The 18,197-nt window shown below is 36.5% G+C and overlaps 1 protein-coding gene across 6 annotated transcripts in view; it reads right to left on the minus strand.

Annotated features, from left to right (window-relative positions):
• TENM2 (teneurin transmembrane protein 2) overlaps window positions 1-18,197 on the minus strand; it is an 869,909-nt gene that overhangs the window by 59,845 nt on the left and 791,867 nt on the right. For all 6 annotated transcript variants that reach the window (XM_039353403.1, XM_039353419.1, XM_039353411.1 and 3 more), the window contains 4 exons: window positions 15,869-16,079; window positions 8,526-8,645; window positions 5,475-5,736; window positions 3,476-3,743 (listed from right to left, as the gene is read on the minus strand). In XM_039353403.1, coding sequence (XP_039209337.1) covers window positions 3,476-3,743; window positions 5,475-5,736; window positions 8,526-8,645; window positions 15,869-16,079 — 861 coding nt within the window. The remainder of the gene's footprint in view (window positions 1-3,475; window positions 3,744-5,474; window positions 5,737-8,525; window positions 8,646-15,868; window positions 16,080-18,197) is intronic.

The raw sequence follows: 18,197 nt of genomic DNA on the forward strand, positions 1-18,197 counted from the left end.
TGGAGAACTTATGTTAAATGTCTCATTGGCCTCTGGAATTCAACCTAGAACTAAGGAAAAATGTCCTGACAATTAGAACAGTTAATCTATGGAATGACTTGCCTCCCGAAGTTGTGGGTGCTCCAACACTGGAGGCTTTTAAGAAGAGATTGGACAATAACTTGTCTGAAATGGTAAGGGTTTCCTGTTTGGGCAGGTGTTTGGCTAGAAGACTTCCAAACTTCAACTCTGTTATTGTTCAACTATAACAGGATTGCTTCTGAATGGCCTTTCCCTGTCCACTGATCCCAATGAGCAATTTGATTTTCTGAAAATTTTTAGAAAATCAAGTAGGTGAAGGAACACCTCAAACAATGCTGTTGGAAAACAAGAAATAAGTATAACTAGATAAGGATATGGAGTCACATTCCAGCTTCTTCCAGAAATGGCATCTGCTGTTCCATAGTAAGATACCATCAATATACTGATGATACCTACTTGCATTTCTAACTCTAGCAAGTTAAATAGTTGCTAATTCAGAAACCTACTCATTCTAATATTATATCCTATGTAATTTGTGATGAGATTGTGCTTCCCCAGAAAGGGTTAGGCTTGGAGTCTGGGTGTCCTGCCAGAGGAGCAAGAGAAGGCTGTTCCTGGGAAAGCACTCTCAATTTTTTTATTCCAGAACAGGATAAACTTTTGCTCAATAAGAGCTCATGTTCTTATGTTTTCTCAATTCTATGACTGTCATTCATTCCACATGAGGCTGATCTTGAAGATTACTCTACTGTTCCAAAATGCAGCAACTTGCATGTTTAACATTCAATTCTAATCTTACTTTGTTAGACTACCAGTATATTTTCAAATGCAATTCAAGTGTTGTTTAGCACCTTCAAGACCTTTAATGGCTTAGATCTTTTCCTGGTAATTTCTGCCCAAACCAGACAGCTGGAGAACTTTTGCTTAAGGTCCCAGCCTACCAGGAAATGCAGTAGGAGTGACCTGATGGGGGTGGGTGGGAGTGGATGGGTGTTCTTTGTAGGGACTTCCTTTCTATGGAACAGGATATCTTCCAAGGCAAAGATGGTCACTATTCCTTTGACCATCTGGAAAGATGTTAAAGAACTGTTTTTTCCAAAGAGACATCCAGAATGATTTTGGACAAGACCTACTGATATAGGAATTAGGTTTTGTGTTACTCTAATGTTTTTCTAGTAATGATACTACATTTTATTACGCCTATATAAACCACCTACCATCCAATTGGATTAAGGCAGTGTATACATTAAATAAATAAAAAGCCATATATACATTTTATGAATCTGGCTGCCTAGAAATATACTTCATCAGTTAGTTAGGATAGGGAGTGGATCAAAAAGAAGACTAGAAGAGATCTGAGTGCAATGTGTCATTTAGGAAGATCACTTGTATTCCAATAAAATTCAATAGCTTTCTCAATAGCTATTCCAGAAGAAGTGGGATAAGCCCATACGCCATATCTGGCATAGATATGTGAGTCACCAACAAACTATGTCCTAGATGCCCAATTAATAACAAAATCTGTTTAACACAAGCCAGGGTTTGGCTTGAAAACATAGATGTAGATAGGGCTGTGTTGGTGAAGTGACTGAAGAGCACCTCTGCATCTGATCTTGAAGTTGTAAGGCATCACATCCTATCTGACTTATCTGCATTGAGGATCTCTTCTTGTCATCTTGTACATACATACAGTATGCAAGCACTGTGATACTTTCTCTGAGACTGCAGTTAAAAGTTTGCAACAGGACTGAAGAGTTGCCTTGATCATTTCCTAAAGAATTCTCAAGTTCCTCAAATAGCTCTTAAAGATATAGACAACCACTTCATAAATTCAGTTAAGATGGAAGACTGATAAAACTCCCTTATCTTTTACCCCACAGAAAACATAAATGATGATCTGAGTTCTCTGTGAGAAATGATCAATTATATCAAAATGTCATTTGAATGATTATTCTTGTCCTCTTTGAAAAGCTTGGGGAAACTCTGTAAATCAGGCTTTTAATGCCTAAATAATTGATTATTTACAGTCTTTGCCCCTAATATGTAATATTTGTCAGTAATGTTAATAAAATACTGGGAAAAAATTCACTGGGAGTGCTAGTGAATGTTTGAGTTTATTCCAGAAGTCACACTCACAATGGCAATATGTTCATGGCCAACTTCACCCATGGCTCTGGTACATTATTCAAATTTCTATTTTGTATAAAAGTGTTGTGATGATACCTTGTCTTGCTAGACTCAATTAGAAACTAAAAATGCAGGAGCAAAGCATTGCAGAAACATACTCCTGCCCCTTTTTCAATTCTCCTAGCATCTCACTGCCTTCTGTCCAAACACATACAAACTTGTGTACTTTTCTTGTGGATATCAATAAAAAAGGTATTGTGTTCCCTACTTAATATTGATGTAATAGGAGTCCACAGCCCTACTGGACTAGAGACCCATTATGAATTATGGAAACATGTCATAGGCAATTTTTTTTAAAAAAAAATCTGTCATGGGAAGTATTTCAGTTCACAGAATGATTGTGATAAGTAACTTAACCAATCAGAATAATTTCTCTAACAGATGCATCATATCATTCTTTCAATTCTTCTTACCCCCCCAATAGGTTAAATAAATGAATAGATTTTTGCCCCCGATCAATTATTTCTTCAACCATCATTTTTATGACAGCTTGGGGAACCAATTTGTGCCCCAGAGAAAATTCCAGTGAAATGAAGTTGAAAATATAATCTTCCTTTTTTGTAGTGTTCTCGTTTTCTATTTCTCACCCCCCTTTTTTTTCTCTTTCTGTTTCTTTGTTTCTGTCTGTCTGTCTTTGTCTCTCTCTGGTTATCAACCTAAAAACCAAGAGATCATGAGTTCTAGTCCTCTCTTAGGCACAAAGCCAGTTGGGTGACCTATAGACAATCTCTGAGAAACATACATGATTGAAGGAAGCACACACACACACGCGCGCGCGCACACACACACACACACACACAGTCAGGTATAACAGGAGGATTAGTGTTTATAAAGCAAAATAATAGCAGGCACAGTGGTGCCCATAAGTGTTATATTAGGAACTCCCAGATAGAATGTTACATGCAATATCTATTAGATATTATAAACAAGTAATACAGGTATTATTTCAATAAGCCTTCAATACTAGTTATTTTGACTGAGGGCATCTATCACATGTATTTTGATTAGAGTATTTTTACTGTAACATTGTTTTTTTAAAAAATGTTGTTTGTATAATGCCCATTTTACTTTGTAATTGGGAAAGTTATAAATACTGTCTAATCAATAAACAAAATAAATTATAGTTGGAAAAACTGCTATGGAATAATGGAAGCTGTCTATAGGTATTTTCTATTGTCAGTGCAGATCACAGATTTTTCTTTAACTTAAGAGCAGTTGTTGAAAGCCACCACTTAAAAGTTACATGATTTGAATCTAGTGATCATACCTACAGCATCCGAGAGCCCGTAAACTTTCTGGCCATAGGCATCTGTTTTATCCCAAATGAAAGTATATGCCAAATTGGGAGATGCTTGGAATGACTTTTGGAAAAGATGCCCTTCCACTGCTACCATGAGATGAACTTTAATTAAGTTCAGAGGCACAAGAGATTGTGTCATGGTGATTTTAAGCAAGGATCTGTATCCAGCAGTACGGGAACTCAGATAGCAGAGCTTTATGTTGGCACCTGGAATCTCAATTTCTTCATGAAGAACCTAAATAAGGAAAGAGAGTTCATATTAAATGAATGTGGTATGGAAGAGATTTATTTGGTTCAGCTCATGGGTTGTACTTGTAGGTTAAAGTAAATACGCTAGGAAATTTTAGCTTGCCTTCCTGCAATGGTAAGACTTAGGATAGGACTTCTGGATTAGTCATATTTGGGCACTGTTATTGTTTCTTTTAAAATCCACACCATTGGCAAAAGCATCAATAAGAATCACAGATGTGATTGCTAGTTTTATGCAAGAAGGCCCCATGAAGCTGTAATGCTATGAAGTTACAACTACCACTGACAGTCATCTTAAAGTAGCCAGGATGCCTAAGGGGGTGAGTGGTTGGGAAAAGCAGAATAACAGTAGCAATGAAGAAGATGGAACGCCCCCTTATCACCTGGGTATGCCTTAGCTTCATGTATTATGTTTTTGCAAACATGCCAAAGAGGATGCTTGCTCAAACTTGAATCTGTGACAACTTCATGCAGAGTAAGAATGGAGATGAGATATGTATAAGGTTTTTGTTTAGATTAAAAGAGACATGTAGGCGAGAGGAACTGAACTCTCCCCATGCTACTCCTTACCTCTTCCCATAGCTCTTCTCCATAGCTCTCCTAGAAGTTTCCTTCTAGTACTGCATCTTGGCTGAGGAGAAGGTGCCTAGGGAGGCAAAGCTATTTGGGGGAGGAGGGTTCAGCACCTTGTGTATCTGCTCTTTAAATTCTAGAATCAACTCTTTTTCTATGTGATTGTGGCAAGAGTCAACTTGCCTGCTGGCCTTATGCCTAGCTTGAGCTGTTCAATGGGATTTTATAATCTAGAGAGAAAACTGGATAAGGTTTTCAGAAGAATCTGGTACCCAAAATGAACAAGAAAAGCTTAGCACAATACATCCATCACCATTAAATAGGTTTGTTCTTTTACACAGGGACATTTCTGATGATTAATTTCTACATTTGTATCTAGAAGAATCAAGTGCTAAATTAGGAATTTGATGCTACAGATTCAGGATTTGTCATGAACAATAGGTACAAGTCAAAGACATATATTCTACTAAAATGCTTTGAGACTCTCTGAAATTTGTGGATAATACTTTTGTTGCTTTATTAATGTGCGCAAGGCTTGGATTTTAAAAAGCTCGGTTCCCAATTCAGCACATAAATGTAATATTCATGAAAAATGTTTAAGCAAGCATTTCTCCCAGAATTTTCCAAGTTCAAAGAATGGACAAATGCAACTGAATTTGTGTAGGTGTTTGTGACAAAGAATATACCCAAGATAAATATTAATGAATATTGCCAAACACATCATAGTCATATACCAATATGTTCTGCCTTTATCTCTGAATGCATATATCTGCATCTGTTTTATATTTATGAAGAAAAGGATAACATAAATATTCAAAATAACTGGTATTATAAAATGTGAATTAAATCAATATACCCGTAAATGCCGGCGTATAAGGTGACTTCCGCGAGCGCTGAAATCGGCGCCAAAGACGGGGGTCGTCTTATATGCCGAGTCGTCTTATACGCCGGAAATACTGGTAGTTTCCGGTGTATAAGACGACATTCTAGGAATGCGGACCGGCTATAAAGACGGGGGTCGTCTTATACGCCGGGTTGCCTTGTACGCCGGCATTTACGGTAATTGTTATAGGGCTGTTATTAGAAAATAATGATAATGAACTTATTGTAACTTTTTTTCTTTTTTAGTATCTATGTTTGATACCTGGGTCTCTGGAACAATTGAATTTCGACCAGGGGCATCACTGAAAAAGGTGGAAAGTGGTGATGAAATTATAACAGGATCGGGTCTGATAAAACCACTTAAGTCACAGCTGGGAATAGAGTTCTCTTCAGTTTTCATAGTGAGGGTATCCATTGCATAGAAGCTATTCCATGGTAGCCACACTGTCCTTTCTTGACTCATGAATGGGGCTCGTTCAAAATGAAGAGTTAGAGATCCTCCTCCATTTGCAATCAAATCAAATCTAAAAAAAGTTGACATCATGAATAATTCTAGAACAAAGACCCAAACTAATCAATAAAACTAGAAAGAGGACCACACCCAATACAGTTTATTATACAATTTCTTAGATTACATTCTACTGCATTGATTCAAAACTTTAGTAGGACAGAATTTGCTATACCCAAGTCCCCAAAATCATAACAACAAAGCAGAAAAAAATAAAATCAGTGGATCTCAAATGTAAAGATCCAACAGAACAAAAACAAAATGTGAAGCCATTCAGATATTCTGTTGCCAAATTATTTAAAAGTTTATATCAAAGATGGACCATCTATGACTCACAAAATGTTTCTGACTCCAATTTCAATATTTCTCACAGAGTGTCTTTTGGCTAGAGTTAATTGAAAGCCCACAAATTCCCCCTCCCTAAGTACTGTATAGCAATTCTACTAAACTCAAAAACAGTTGGTAATCACTACAATCTGCGTACGTATTCTGGAGTGTGATTGTATTGTGCATCCTATAAAACAATTGTGCTACTGCAATTCAGATTAGCTTCCAAAAGTCCTTTTAAGTCACCCTACAAATAGTATGTTAGAATGGTAAAAATGTACTCAGAAGTGATTAATATACTTATTAAAGAAATCAGATCTGCTTTTTCTAAAATGGGGTGCAAGAATCTTATAAGTTAAAGGTAGGAAAAGGGTCTGTCTATCTATCTATCTATCTATCTATCTATCTATCTATCTATCTATCTATCTATCTATCTATCTATCTAATCAATGTAGCCTGATATACAGCAGGATAGATTAGTATTCTAAAAAATGAATCCCCACATTCCTTTCACAATTGTGAAAATTAACTAGTTTGTAATGGTTCAAATTATTAGTCAAACATAGATTTCAAATGCTACAAAGCATAGGACTAACAAACCAATATCAGATATGAAATTAGCTAAAACTGTTGTGATTTAAACCCAGTAGCAGTAGAACTATCTTTACATACAAGTTTATGGCAAAGGGAAGAAAAATCTTAAAATTTCAAAATAGACACATTATTCTTTGTGCTGAATTAGTTCCAGAACTGGATAAATGTTTCTGTCTAAAAATTTAAAATAGTAGGTATTTGTTTCTAACAAAGCCATCAATATTGTGATTTTAGGAATGAAAACATGTGTGAGAAAACTGAGCCCTTACAGCAACTAGGTGGGGCTGGAACAAAAAGAGCAAAATGACTAAAGAGCTGTCACAATGCAAGCCTTGCCCCATATCTGACATTTTTGATCTTAACCCTTTTCAGTACTTACTGCACCTAAAGTAAAAGATAACATCAAGGTCAACGTATTATGCTTAACTATGATTTGCTTAATCACTGTTTATTGAACAAACAAACATCACCATCTAACTTTACAACACATGCCATAATATAAGCAAGGGCTCCAAAACTACAAACATTCTAAGAGTTCAGAGGCAGGCAAAGCCAAATCAAAAGAAACCACATTATGGCTTATTCTGTCCAGTTCCTAAAACAAACAAACAAACAACAAAGCAGTACCACAAATCATGTCTTGCTCTCTAGGGAGAAGTAGAAAAAAATGCATATAGCTCATTAGTTTCCAAAAGTGCAACAAGGTTTTTGTTTCTCTTGGGTACTTTCTTGAACTATATTAAATTAATTTGTTAAGTGATATGGCTCAGGGCCCTCTCTTTAATTCTAGTCTTCCTGATCGCAGGAGATTTAGAGCTGGTATCATCTGTAACACAATATCTTTTTCCTCCAAGCATACATAAAAAAGTTAACATGCTCATTCTCTTGACTCAGGGAAGTTTGCGATTAAGACCTCTGCTGTGAACCAAGATCTGTTATTAATGCAAATGTGGTCATGATATATCATAAAGCACTGTATGATGTGTGGTTTCCAACATAGAACTGCTATAAGCAGCCATTAAAACCATCACAAATGCCTCCATGCCATGTGGCAAAATTGAATGACAGCTTTGAGCAAACAATATTAGTAAATTTATAATGAATCACACAAAAGCCCTGAATCCCCATTATTGCTAAGATGTTTGAAAGCTCAGCGTTGAAGCAGTGAGCCCAGCCCCCAACAATGGCCCTGTTATGGATCAGTACTCCAATGACTTTTATAGACTACAATTCACATGTACTGCAGCAAATAGCTGCAATGCATTATTTCATGTAAATATATCATTTTACTTCTACATCCAATTAATTAGATAAAGTATGACACAGTATTTTTGTTGGAGCTAAGTCTATGTGCTTTTCAAATTGAATGATGAACAGAGAAACAGGACACGGCAGGGAATTGTCTAAGTTTATTCAATTACACCCTTTTAATATGTTTTGCCTCAAGAAACTCTAAATAGAGCTGATTTTTAGAAAGGAATGGGACAATTGGGAAATTAAGAAATTGCACTGTTTTATGAGTCTCTTCACCCCCCCCTCCCAAAAAAATGATTGTTAGCCTGCCTTGAATCTCAAAATTAAATGTTTCTGGGCCTCAGCTGGATACTACTGTAGTCCACAAATGTTTTTATAGGTATAATACAGCTTCTGTGAGAAGAAGTCCAACTGCTATCACATTATTTTCAGAAGTCAATCCTTTCAAATTTACTTTCAGCTAGTCTTCAAAACACCATGTGAAAAATTACTTTCTGCTTTCTTGGTAGCCCTTTGCCCTAGTAGGAATTCTATGCATGATACCACATGGTTTCACTAGATAGCACCATCTGTTAATCTGCACAGTTATTACTATACAAAATAGTTCGTGAATGAAGTGAATCAACTTACGTGCCATCCTGGCGAGTGATGGTGTAGCCATATTTTGGATACTTGACAAATGACACATTGACTCCAACAAGTGGGGTTCCATCTGTAGTCACCACTTGGCCCCTTATCAGAGATACCAGGCTGGAAAAGAAATGTAATTCAATGCCAGTGCTCAAGTAATACTTTGGGGAAGAAAATTATCACAGCTAGGTGAGTTTCTTCTGGCATAAAAAAATGTTCATTTTAACAAGCAAAATGTTCATAATTTTGCTTGTTAAAAGCTATAGCAGCTAAATGAAACAGGAGTTGATCACTTCCCAAATGTAGATGGGCTTTAGAGATATATAAACTTTTACCTGAACAGCAATCCCTCCATTTCTCAGATATAAGTATTGGGCTGTAAGGAGAACTGCCTCTTGTTTTTTCTAATGCTAAACATGAAGGGATCTGAACAGACTAACATTTAGAATATAGAACGTAGAATATAGAACATGAAAGGGACCTTGGAGGTCTTTTAGTCTAACCCCCTGCTCAAGCAGGAGATCCTGTATCATTTCAGACAAATGGTTATCCAGCCTCCAGTGATGGGGCACTTCTTCTGAAAATGGTGTTCAACAACTACTAAATTTCTTTTTAGTTAATTTCCTTCATTTCTTGTCTTGCCTTTTGGTGCTTTGGAAAATAGTTTGCCCCCCCCTTGTCTTTCTGGAGTCCCTCTAATATTGGAACACTGCTATTTATTTATTTAGTTTATTTATTAATGCTACATTCTCCCCTAGTTTATTTATTAATGCTACATTCAGATTCCCATGAAGAATAACTCAGAAGGATTCAATAATTTCTGATCAGTGGCTACACTCTTGACTAAGATGAAGATTGATGCTGTCTGAAGTCCAGCTATGGATTTATCTTTGCTTTAATTATCCTTCTTCACTCTACGAAGCTAGGTTTCATGTATTGCAACTACTGCAGGCTAAAAGCCTTCTTTTCAAAAGTTATCCTAACTGTACAAAGTGACATGTATTGTTCAGGTTCCTATTTGGAAAATAAAATAAATCTAAAGAAATTTAGTTTAGAGCACACTGAATTAATGATTTGGTTATCTGGATTAATGTCTTTGCTAATATTATCTACATACTCTGTCAGAAACATTCACTCCACAAACATCAATTACCTTTCAAAGAATAAGGCAATTCACAGTCCCCAAAAATTTGTCATCATATTTAATTAGTGATTTTTTAAAAAAAGAACCAATTGTTTGCCATTAGGTTTTCAACTCGTTCCACTAGGGCTATAAAAACCCTACCTACTATTGAATCAGACCCTGCTGGCTGATCAGATTCTTCTGATCATTCCAAAAAATGTCTGGAATCTGTGCAAAAAAAATGCAAGGGGAAGTGTCCCCCCAACAAAACAACCCCATCCTTAGTCAAAAGGAAATTTGTGTGTGGAACCCTGAAATATATAAATTATCTCTGGGCATATTATTTAAGTCTTTAAATTTAATTTTCTTAGGGTAGATGGATGATCAAGATATCACCCTACTCAGAGTTTCTGGTGAAGAAAACTGTTCCATCTAAAATGAATTATTAGAATTACTGGCTCTATATTATTTTATATTAGAATAATATACTGTAGTGGTTACCAATGAACATATACTTGATGTGGAAGAAAAAAAAGAACACAGTTTATTCAGAGAAAAGTAGGTAAATAATCTAAAACTGTCTACTAAAATATATAATAAGTTTTTACTGGGGAACAACAACACGGTTCAAAATAGTAAGCATTTAAAATGTTAAGAGTAGGAACAATATAATATACCATATGCTAGCAAATTTATTAAAACTGGAGATTATTAGCCTCTTATTACCTTCTAATGCAGGCAATACTGCTCCTGTACTTAGTTAAAATTTGAAAAATAAATGACATATACTTAAGATAAAAAAATCTATATTTGCATATATTAACTATAGATGGATTCTAGAGCATGTTTATTAAGAACCAAGCTCCATTGGACACAGCAGTGCTTATGTTTAATATGCATCCAAAGGATTTCATGAATAGGCTGCAATTCTAAACAAATCTACTTTGGAATATGCATAGCTGAATCTGATGGGAGGTGTAAACAAATATGGGATAGATTGCATTTCATTTTTGATAAATCAAATATTGTTTCATCATAATCCACCAGTTATTATTATATGTCAACAAAAGAGAATATACCTAGCTCAGTATTCTCTGTGAATTGTGGAGTCCTACATGTTCTCTGAGCTTGGTTGTTTGCTTGCAGATGTTTTGAACCTGATTAGGTAACATCATCAGTGCTAGTGAGTGAGGGCTTTGCTCCCTGATCCTGTACAATACATTGCACTGACAGTTTTGGTGTTTTTTTTTTCCTTAGTATTTCCTTGATTAGGGTATTGCTTTCTGCTTGATTGTTTGCCTGGTGTTAATCCCTGCTTGCTGTTGGTTGCTAGAGAGAATGTGCTCTATCTTTTTGTTTCTTTCTTATATTTTTAAATTGTCTCTTTTGATTGGTATGTAAATGTGGTTTATCTCTACTGTCTATTGATGTCTGATGTGTCTGAATGCCAAGCTTTCAGGAATTCTCTAATTTTTTAAATTTAACGTGATCAAGAAAGTTTATCATTTCCCAGTTGAAACTATGATTGAGTCTGTCTATGTGTTTTGAGATCAAGGAGTTTTCATTGTGTCTTCTGACTGCTAGTTTGCATTCATGGATGTGCTCTGCAATATAGTAGCTGTTACATTCCTTACACTGTATGTTGTAAATGACCTTTTCTTCTTGGGCCACCTTTAGTTGGTTTGCTTGCAATGATGTGGTTGTAATAGTCTGTTGGTTATTTGTAAGATGTTTCAGATGTATGGTAGTGTTATCCAAGCATCTTGTGTTAGTTGTGCTGTAGTGAATTGAGCGGTCAGGCACTTTTTGATAATGTATGTGTGTATAAGAAGATAGCTATGAAAGAAACTATGAATATTATTATATTATTGGGCAATAACCTTTTGTTGCTGAATATAGGCTGATGTACATTAGCTAAAACATGACAGAAGGACTTTTATTTTAATGGCAAACTATTCTGGCCATATTATAAAATAGTTTCAATTCTGAATTTTAAAAGAGATATCATGTGACACAGAAGATTTATGTATGAGCCATGCATCTCTATGCATCCTGTGGGCACCTGATCCAAAGCCACTCTTCGGATCAAATCTATAATAGATAATCACTGTAACCATAGTAATAATATAACCATAATTTTCAAACAGGAAATTATGTTGTTCATATCTTGCCAAATTGTATTTGGGAACTCTTTTGCCTTCGGTAGAGCACAGTGACGTCCCTAAGGCATCTAGGAAAGTTGACTTCAAGCTGAATAGTTACAATAAAATGGAATTTACTATTTGTTTTTTCTCTTAAGTTTCCACCCATAAAGTGGTCCAGCTGGTGAATACAAGTTTGCACATTTATCATTCCAACAAGTTTTATTAGGAAACATAGGGTTTGTTCCTGAATGATTTCGGATTTCCTTATTAGACCTAGAAATACCTGACTTTGGCAAAAACAGTCTTCTATAAGCCTGAGCTGGTTGCTCCAGAAAAAAAAAAAGGGGGGGGGGAGGAAATGGGAATGAAGAGGATTAGAATGAGAAGATAGCTATGAAAGAAAAAAATGCTATGCCAGTTCCTCTCACTTTGATTGCTGTGAAGTATTAAGGCCCATCTTAAGTCCTATCCAAAAGAAAAGAGAACAATTTTTCTGTTAAAAAAAAAAGAAAAGTAAAGAAAAGAAAGAAATGTAGTTCCTTTAAAATATGGGGTTTATTAACTGAACTTGAAAAGCGAGGGTGGATTTCAGAAGACAGAAGAAGGAAAATTAAAGAAGTGACATAAAAGAAGGGAAAAGTTGGAAAGAAGCAATTTAGAGAAAGAAGGAAGGAAGGAGGGAAGGTCGGTCTAGAGTTGCTCTGGGACACAGAAACTGGATTCTGGCAGCGTGTAAATTTGTGTTTGTAAGCATATGCTGAGCAGGATTACTGAAGAAGTCCTCTGTAGCAGTGAAGGGGAGGGAAAAATGTTTTGGCAGCTGTTGAGAAGATTCCAGAGGGATATCAAGCCAAAAGAAAAAGGAAGGAAGAGGAAAATGGTTAGTCTCCTTACATCTGAACTGCCAAGTAGCCAGTGTAAGAAAAATTAATGAGCTTAGCAGAGAGTCTCGAGAGGGGTCTGAACGGTTGGGATGGTGGTAGCTGCAACTGCAGCACGCCAAAGCCTATAGACAGTCATAAAACCAACAGCTAGTTATCAGCAGAATCCTAGTTGAAGAGAAAAAGAGCTCAATAGTGGGTAAAACGGTGAGAGAAAGACAAGTGAGAGAGGAAGAAGCAGCAGGGTCAAGAGGACATGTCCCTTATAAGGCCTTAAGAAGCTGTGTATCAGCAGTAAGAGGCAGTTTAAGGGAACTGGGATTGGTTATTATATTGCAGTATACTATAATACACTATATTAATAGTCAATACAATCTGACCTAACATCAGGTACAAAGAAAGGATCAAAGCAGAGTAAACCAGAGGGGATCAGTTGTATCAAGTGGCTCAGAGCAGCCAATCCAAAAGTGTCACCATAGATCCAGATGAAGCAAGACTCAGCACTACAGAATGTGACACTGGTGGTAATGATCCGCAGTATCAGACAGGTTCCAGAACCCTGATGGTCAAGTCTAGCTGACAACAGAGACCCTCCCAGCAATAAGGACACTAAAGGAGTAGTTGATGATGTGTAGGACAGAATAGGATAGATAGAAGAGATAGAATAGAAGTTAGGGCTTAGGAAGAATAGATAGAATAGAAGTTAGGGTTTAGGAAGAATATTAAGGCGGACCTTAGGGCTAAATAAAATAGAATAAATCTTAGAAGATTGAATATAGACATTGACTATAAATTAGAAAGTAATGGGATGTCTTTCTTTTGTAATGATAACAACATACTTGGACTTCAGTAAGGCATTTGATAAAGTAGATCACAACCTACTACTTGACAAGATAGAAAAATGTGGGGTAGACAGAACCACCACCAGATGGATCCGTAGCTGGCTGACCGGCCGTACTCAGCGAGTGGTCCTCAATGGAACTTCATCTATATGGAGGGAAGTGTGTAGTGGGGTGCCCCAGGGCTCTGTTCTGGGCCCAGTACTCTTCACCATCTTCATCAACGATTTGGATGAAGGGATAGATGGGGAACTCATCAAATTTGCAGATGACACCAAGCTGGCAGGAATAGCCAACACTCCAGAAGACAGGCTTCAGATACAGAAGGATCTGGACAGACTTGAACACTGGGCACTAACTAACAAAATGAAATTCAATGGTGAAAAAAGCAAGGTTCTACATTTAGGCAAGAAAAACCAAATGCACAAGTACAGCATAGGTGGCACCATGCTCAATAGTAGTAACTGTGAGAGGGACCTCGGAGTCCTAGTAGACAATCACTTAAATATGAGCCAGCAGTGTGCTGCAGCTGCCAAAAAGGCCAACACAGTGCTAGGCTGCATTAACAGAGGGATAGAATCAAGATCACGTGAAGTATTAATACCACTCTTCAATGCCTTGGTAAGGCCACACTTGGAATACTGCATCCAGTTTTGGTCACCACGATGTAAAAAAGATGTTGAGACTCTAGAAAGAGTACAGAGAAGAGCAACAAAGATGATTAGGGGACTGGAGGCTAAAACATATAAGGAACGGTTGCTAGAATTGGGTATGTCTAGTTTAACGAAGAGAAGGACAAGGAGGGACATGATAGCAGTATTCCAATATCTCAGGGGCTGCCATAAAGAAGAGGGAATTAAGCTATTTTCCAAAGCACCTGAAGGCAGGACAAGAAGCAACGGGTGGAAACTAATCAAGGAGAGAAGCAACCTAGAACTAAGGAGAAACTTCCTGACAGTGAGAACAATTAATCAGTGGAACAGCTTGCCTCCAGAAGCAGTAAATGCTCCAACACTGGAAGTTTTTAAGAAGAGACTGGACAGCCATTTGTCCGAAATGGTGTAGGGTTTCCTGCCCGAGCAGGGGGTTGGACTAGATGACCTCCAAGGTCCCTTCCAACTTTACTACTATTACTATTACATATTTTTTAAAAATATTTTCCATGCAGAATTGATGTATCCTGCTTGAAATCTATACCATCCTCAGGTTGTGGCAGCTTGGCCATCATCATCCAAGCAGAAGACCCTGAGGTTTTCTTTCTAATTATGCTCTCCATATAATGAACTCTGAACATGTACCAAAATCGAAGAGTTTGATCAAGGAGTTAAGGAATAAATAACATCAGCCAGGCTTATTATATCGATTGTACAGTATTTGAAATTCTGTGTATATGGTTTACAGATTTGGATTTATTGATTGAATAATGGAAGTTCTTATTAAAATCTTCTAACATTGCTACTCCTTGGGTTTTGGAAGATCCAAAGTATATTCATTTCTATTTTTTCCTAGCTCAGCTAAAAGGAGAAGAGAAGGAAGACAGGAAGGCAAAAAGGAAGGAAGGAAGGAAAGAAGGAAGGAAGGAAGGAAGGACAAAATAGACTGGGGTGTTTCAGGAGGTTCAGCACGATTGATGGCAATCTGTTGTAATTATCTTTTGCTGAGTAACCCTTGAAGAAGGAATCTACCAGTAGGTTTTCTGCAAGTCACATATGGATATGTGGCAAAGCTCAAGCTGTCAATTGTGCTTCCTTTCAGCAAAACTCTTTTGTAAAAAAATAGAGCTGTCACTTTTTATCAAATTTGGGTTATGTTCTTCTGTCAATCTATCTGATATAGGACTTCCATTTCCAATCAATTGATATTTAGACTGATTAAATGCAAACAAGGTTTAATTATTTTAAAATCCAGGTAGTATTTATAGCTTATTAACATAGTCCTAATGCAACTAAAGGATAAACAAGGCAAAAATCTGAAAAAAAACCCTCTCAAATTCTGTATCAATGCTGTTTTCATATTTAGAATAATCGGGTGAGACATGAAATATAGGCTTATTCTTTCTGAAAGCCAGAACATATTGGACTCTCATTAGTGTCATCATATGGGATTCCTTTTCTTTCCAAGCTTCCTGCATGCAATAAATCCAATGCTAGTCCTTTCCCATATGGAGTCAGTATGCAAAGCCAGCATCCTGACATAAAGGCAGCATTAAAAAATCATGACAAAAAGCCCAGAATGAAATTTTAGCATAAGACAGAAAAGGATTTCACTAGTGAAAGCTGCATTCCATGTTAAACCACTATTAAAACCCTGCCAAAACAGTCCCATGCCTTTACAAACTTGTATATTTAGTTATTACCTGCTATTGAAGGGGTTTTCTCCTGGGATTATATGAGTGCTGTCTTTTCCCACTAAGAGCTTAATTCGATCATAGAATGACTTTACAGCTTCTGAACCGGAGTGACTTTGCTGTATAATGTCTAAGGGATCACGTGAGCCACGGCAGAGAAGGCTATTCTGACAAGTCGACTGGAGGCAGCAATCTGGATCCAGACAATCAATGAGGCCATCTGCAAGGAAGAACACATAAGCTATTTTCTCCAGTCACTTGATTGTACCACTACTTATAGCTCACCATTGCTTCCTTACAAGCTGAACAATAGCATTGCTAATCTCAGCACATTTAACTTTAGACATATCCAAGCATTTTCATCAACACGGTAACTTTAGTATAGCAAATTAGCTCTGTTACTGTCTTTAGGGTCACTACAACAAATGCCAATGTAAGTCGTAAAGATATGATTCTCAATTTTGGAATGGACTTTTTCAGCTTTGCTAAAGGCCCAAATCAGTTTTACTGTGAGACTCCAAATTTGGGATGTGCAGATTAAATTAAAATCCTGCCATTTTACTACTCATATTAGTAGGGCAGTAGAATATTCCAATCCATATGTTATTTTATAGACCAATAATAATAACAACAACTGTAATTTGTGTTCATAATGTCTCCTAGAATATAATGTCATAACAGCAATAGCATTTACACTTATATACTGCTGCATGGTGCTTTATAGACCTCTCTAAGCACTTTACAGAGTCAGCATATTGCCCCCAACAATCTGGGTCCTGTTTTTACTGACCTCAGAAGGATGGAATTTTGAGTCAACCTTGAGCCAGTCAGGACTGAACTGCTGGCAATCGGCAGAGTTAGCCTGAAATACTGCATTCTAACCACTGTGCCACCATGTCATAATGTCCTATGGACATAATGTCTGTGTGTGTTTGTGTGTGTGCATGTGTGAGTGAAAGTTTCCTACAAAGCACAGCATTTTCATATAAATTCCTCTAAAATAAATATTTGTTAATATAGATTGTCCATTAATCATGTTTTAATAAAAAATGATTCTCCTTTGATTCTTTAATAACATATTTTCTCGATGAAAGTTACTCCAGTGCATGGTTTTAAATATCATCTCTCTGTTTATATATAGCTTTTAATCATCTATTTTTTTCAGATTTATTATGTGTGGCAGCAAGGGAATGATTATCTGGCTTTTACTGATAGATCTCTGTGACTAAAAACTCCAATAAGAAGATGGTTGTTCAAATCTGTTTCCCCTGGAACATATCTGAAAGGTTTTAATATACTTAATCCAGAACATTTAACAAATTATTATCTATCATATGTCTTTATGATGGAGTGAGCTTTTCCTAAAAAAACAGATGATGGGTGTTTGGGTCTGATCAGCTACGAATCTGATTAGCTATTTTGAAGATTTATGCCATGTTCAAGACTCATCTATGATCACTTTGAGACTTTTTTAAAAAAGGAAATAGCATTAATAGCATTTGGTTTTCAGTTCACGTACCACTAAGTTATTTTACTATTTGAAATTAAGATTTCATTTTTAATTTCAAGGTCAGTGACTTGTGATTCCCTCTAATCTGGAAGTCCTTTTTCATCATGGAGATAGAATATTTTTTCAGATTCTACCCATTTTATATAGTCAATGTGAGACAGTAATTAGACTCATATAATAACTGAAGATGGCTTTCCTATTAAAACTTGAACACTTTTCCTACAACACCTTGTTATTTCTGGTGCTTGTAATTATTCATTGAAAATTGTTTATTGTTTATTGTTTGTTCAGTAGTTTGTACATGCAGGTAGGAGAAAAGAGAAGCCTGTCAATATATTAAGGGATTCAAAGGTAAGATGTAGAAAATTATTTTTTTCTACAAATTTCTGTTTACTTTCTCCAGCTATGAATACTTCTTTGCTTTGACTGTTATAGGAGTGAGAGTATGTTATGCCTATAATGATCTCATCAAACTGCATGATTATGGGCTGAAGAATCTGTACACTTTGGACAACACCATGAACTTTAAATTGGCATACCATACTCCCAGTGGCCTGTCAGTCATGAGAATAACATCTTCATGCCAGCAAACCCCCTTGGATATAGTCTGACATTGCAATCTTCAGTAAATTACCCTGTCACTGCCAATCTTAGAGTTATCTCGCAAACAATCAAGAAGGCAATCAAACTGTTCTGAAGGGCCAGTTTAGGACTTCAGATGGCTAGACATTTCTCCATTCAATACTGGTGAGAAACCTATATATCACTACCTGGAGACTGAATGGAAACACATACACACACACACACACACACACACACACACACACA

Source organism: Crotalus tigris, unplaced genomic scaffold (genome assembly GCF_016545835.1).
Source record: "Crotalus tigris isolate CLP2741 ecotype Arizona unplaced genomic scaffold, ASM1654583v1 scf7180000017568.12009008, whole genome shotgun sequence".
NCBI classification, from domain to species: Eukaryota; Metazoa; Chordata; class Lepidosauria; order Squamata; family Viperidae; genus Crotalus; species Crotalus tigris.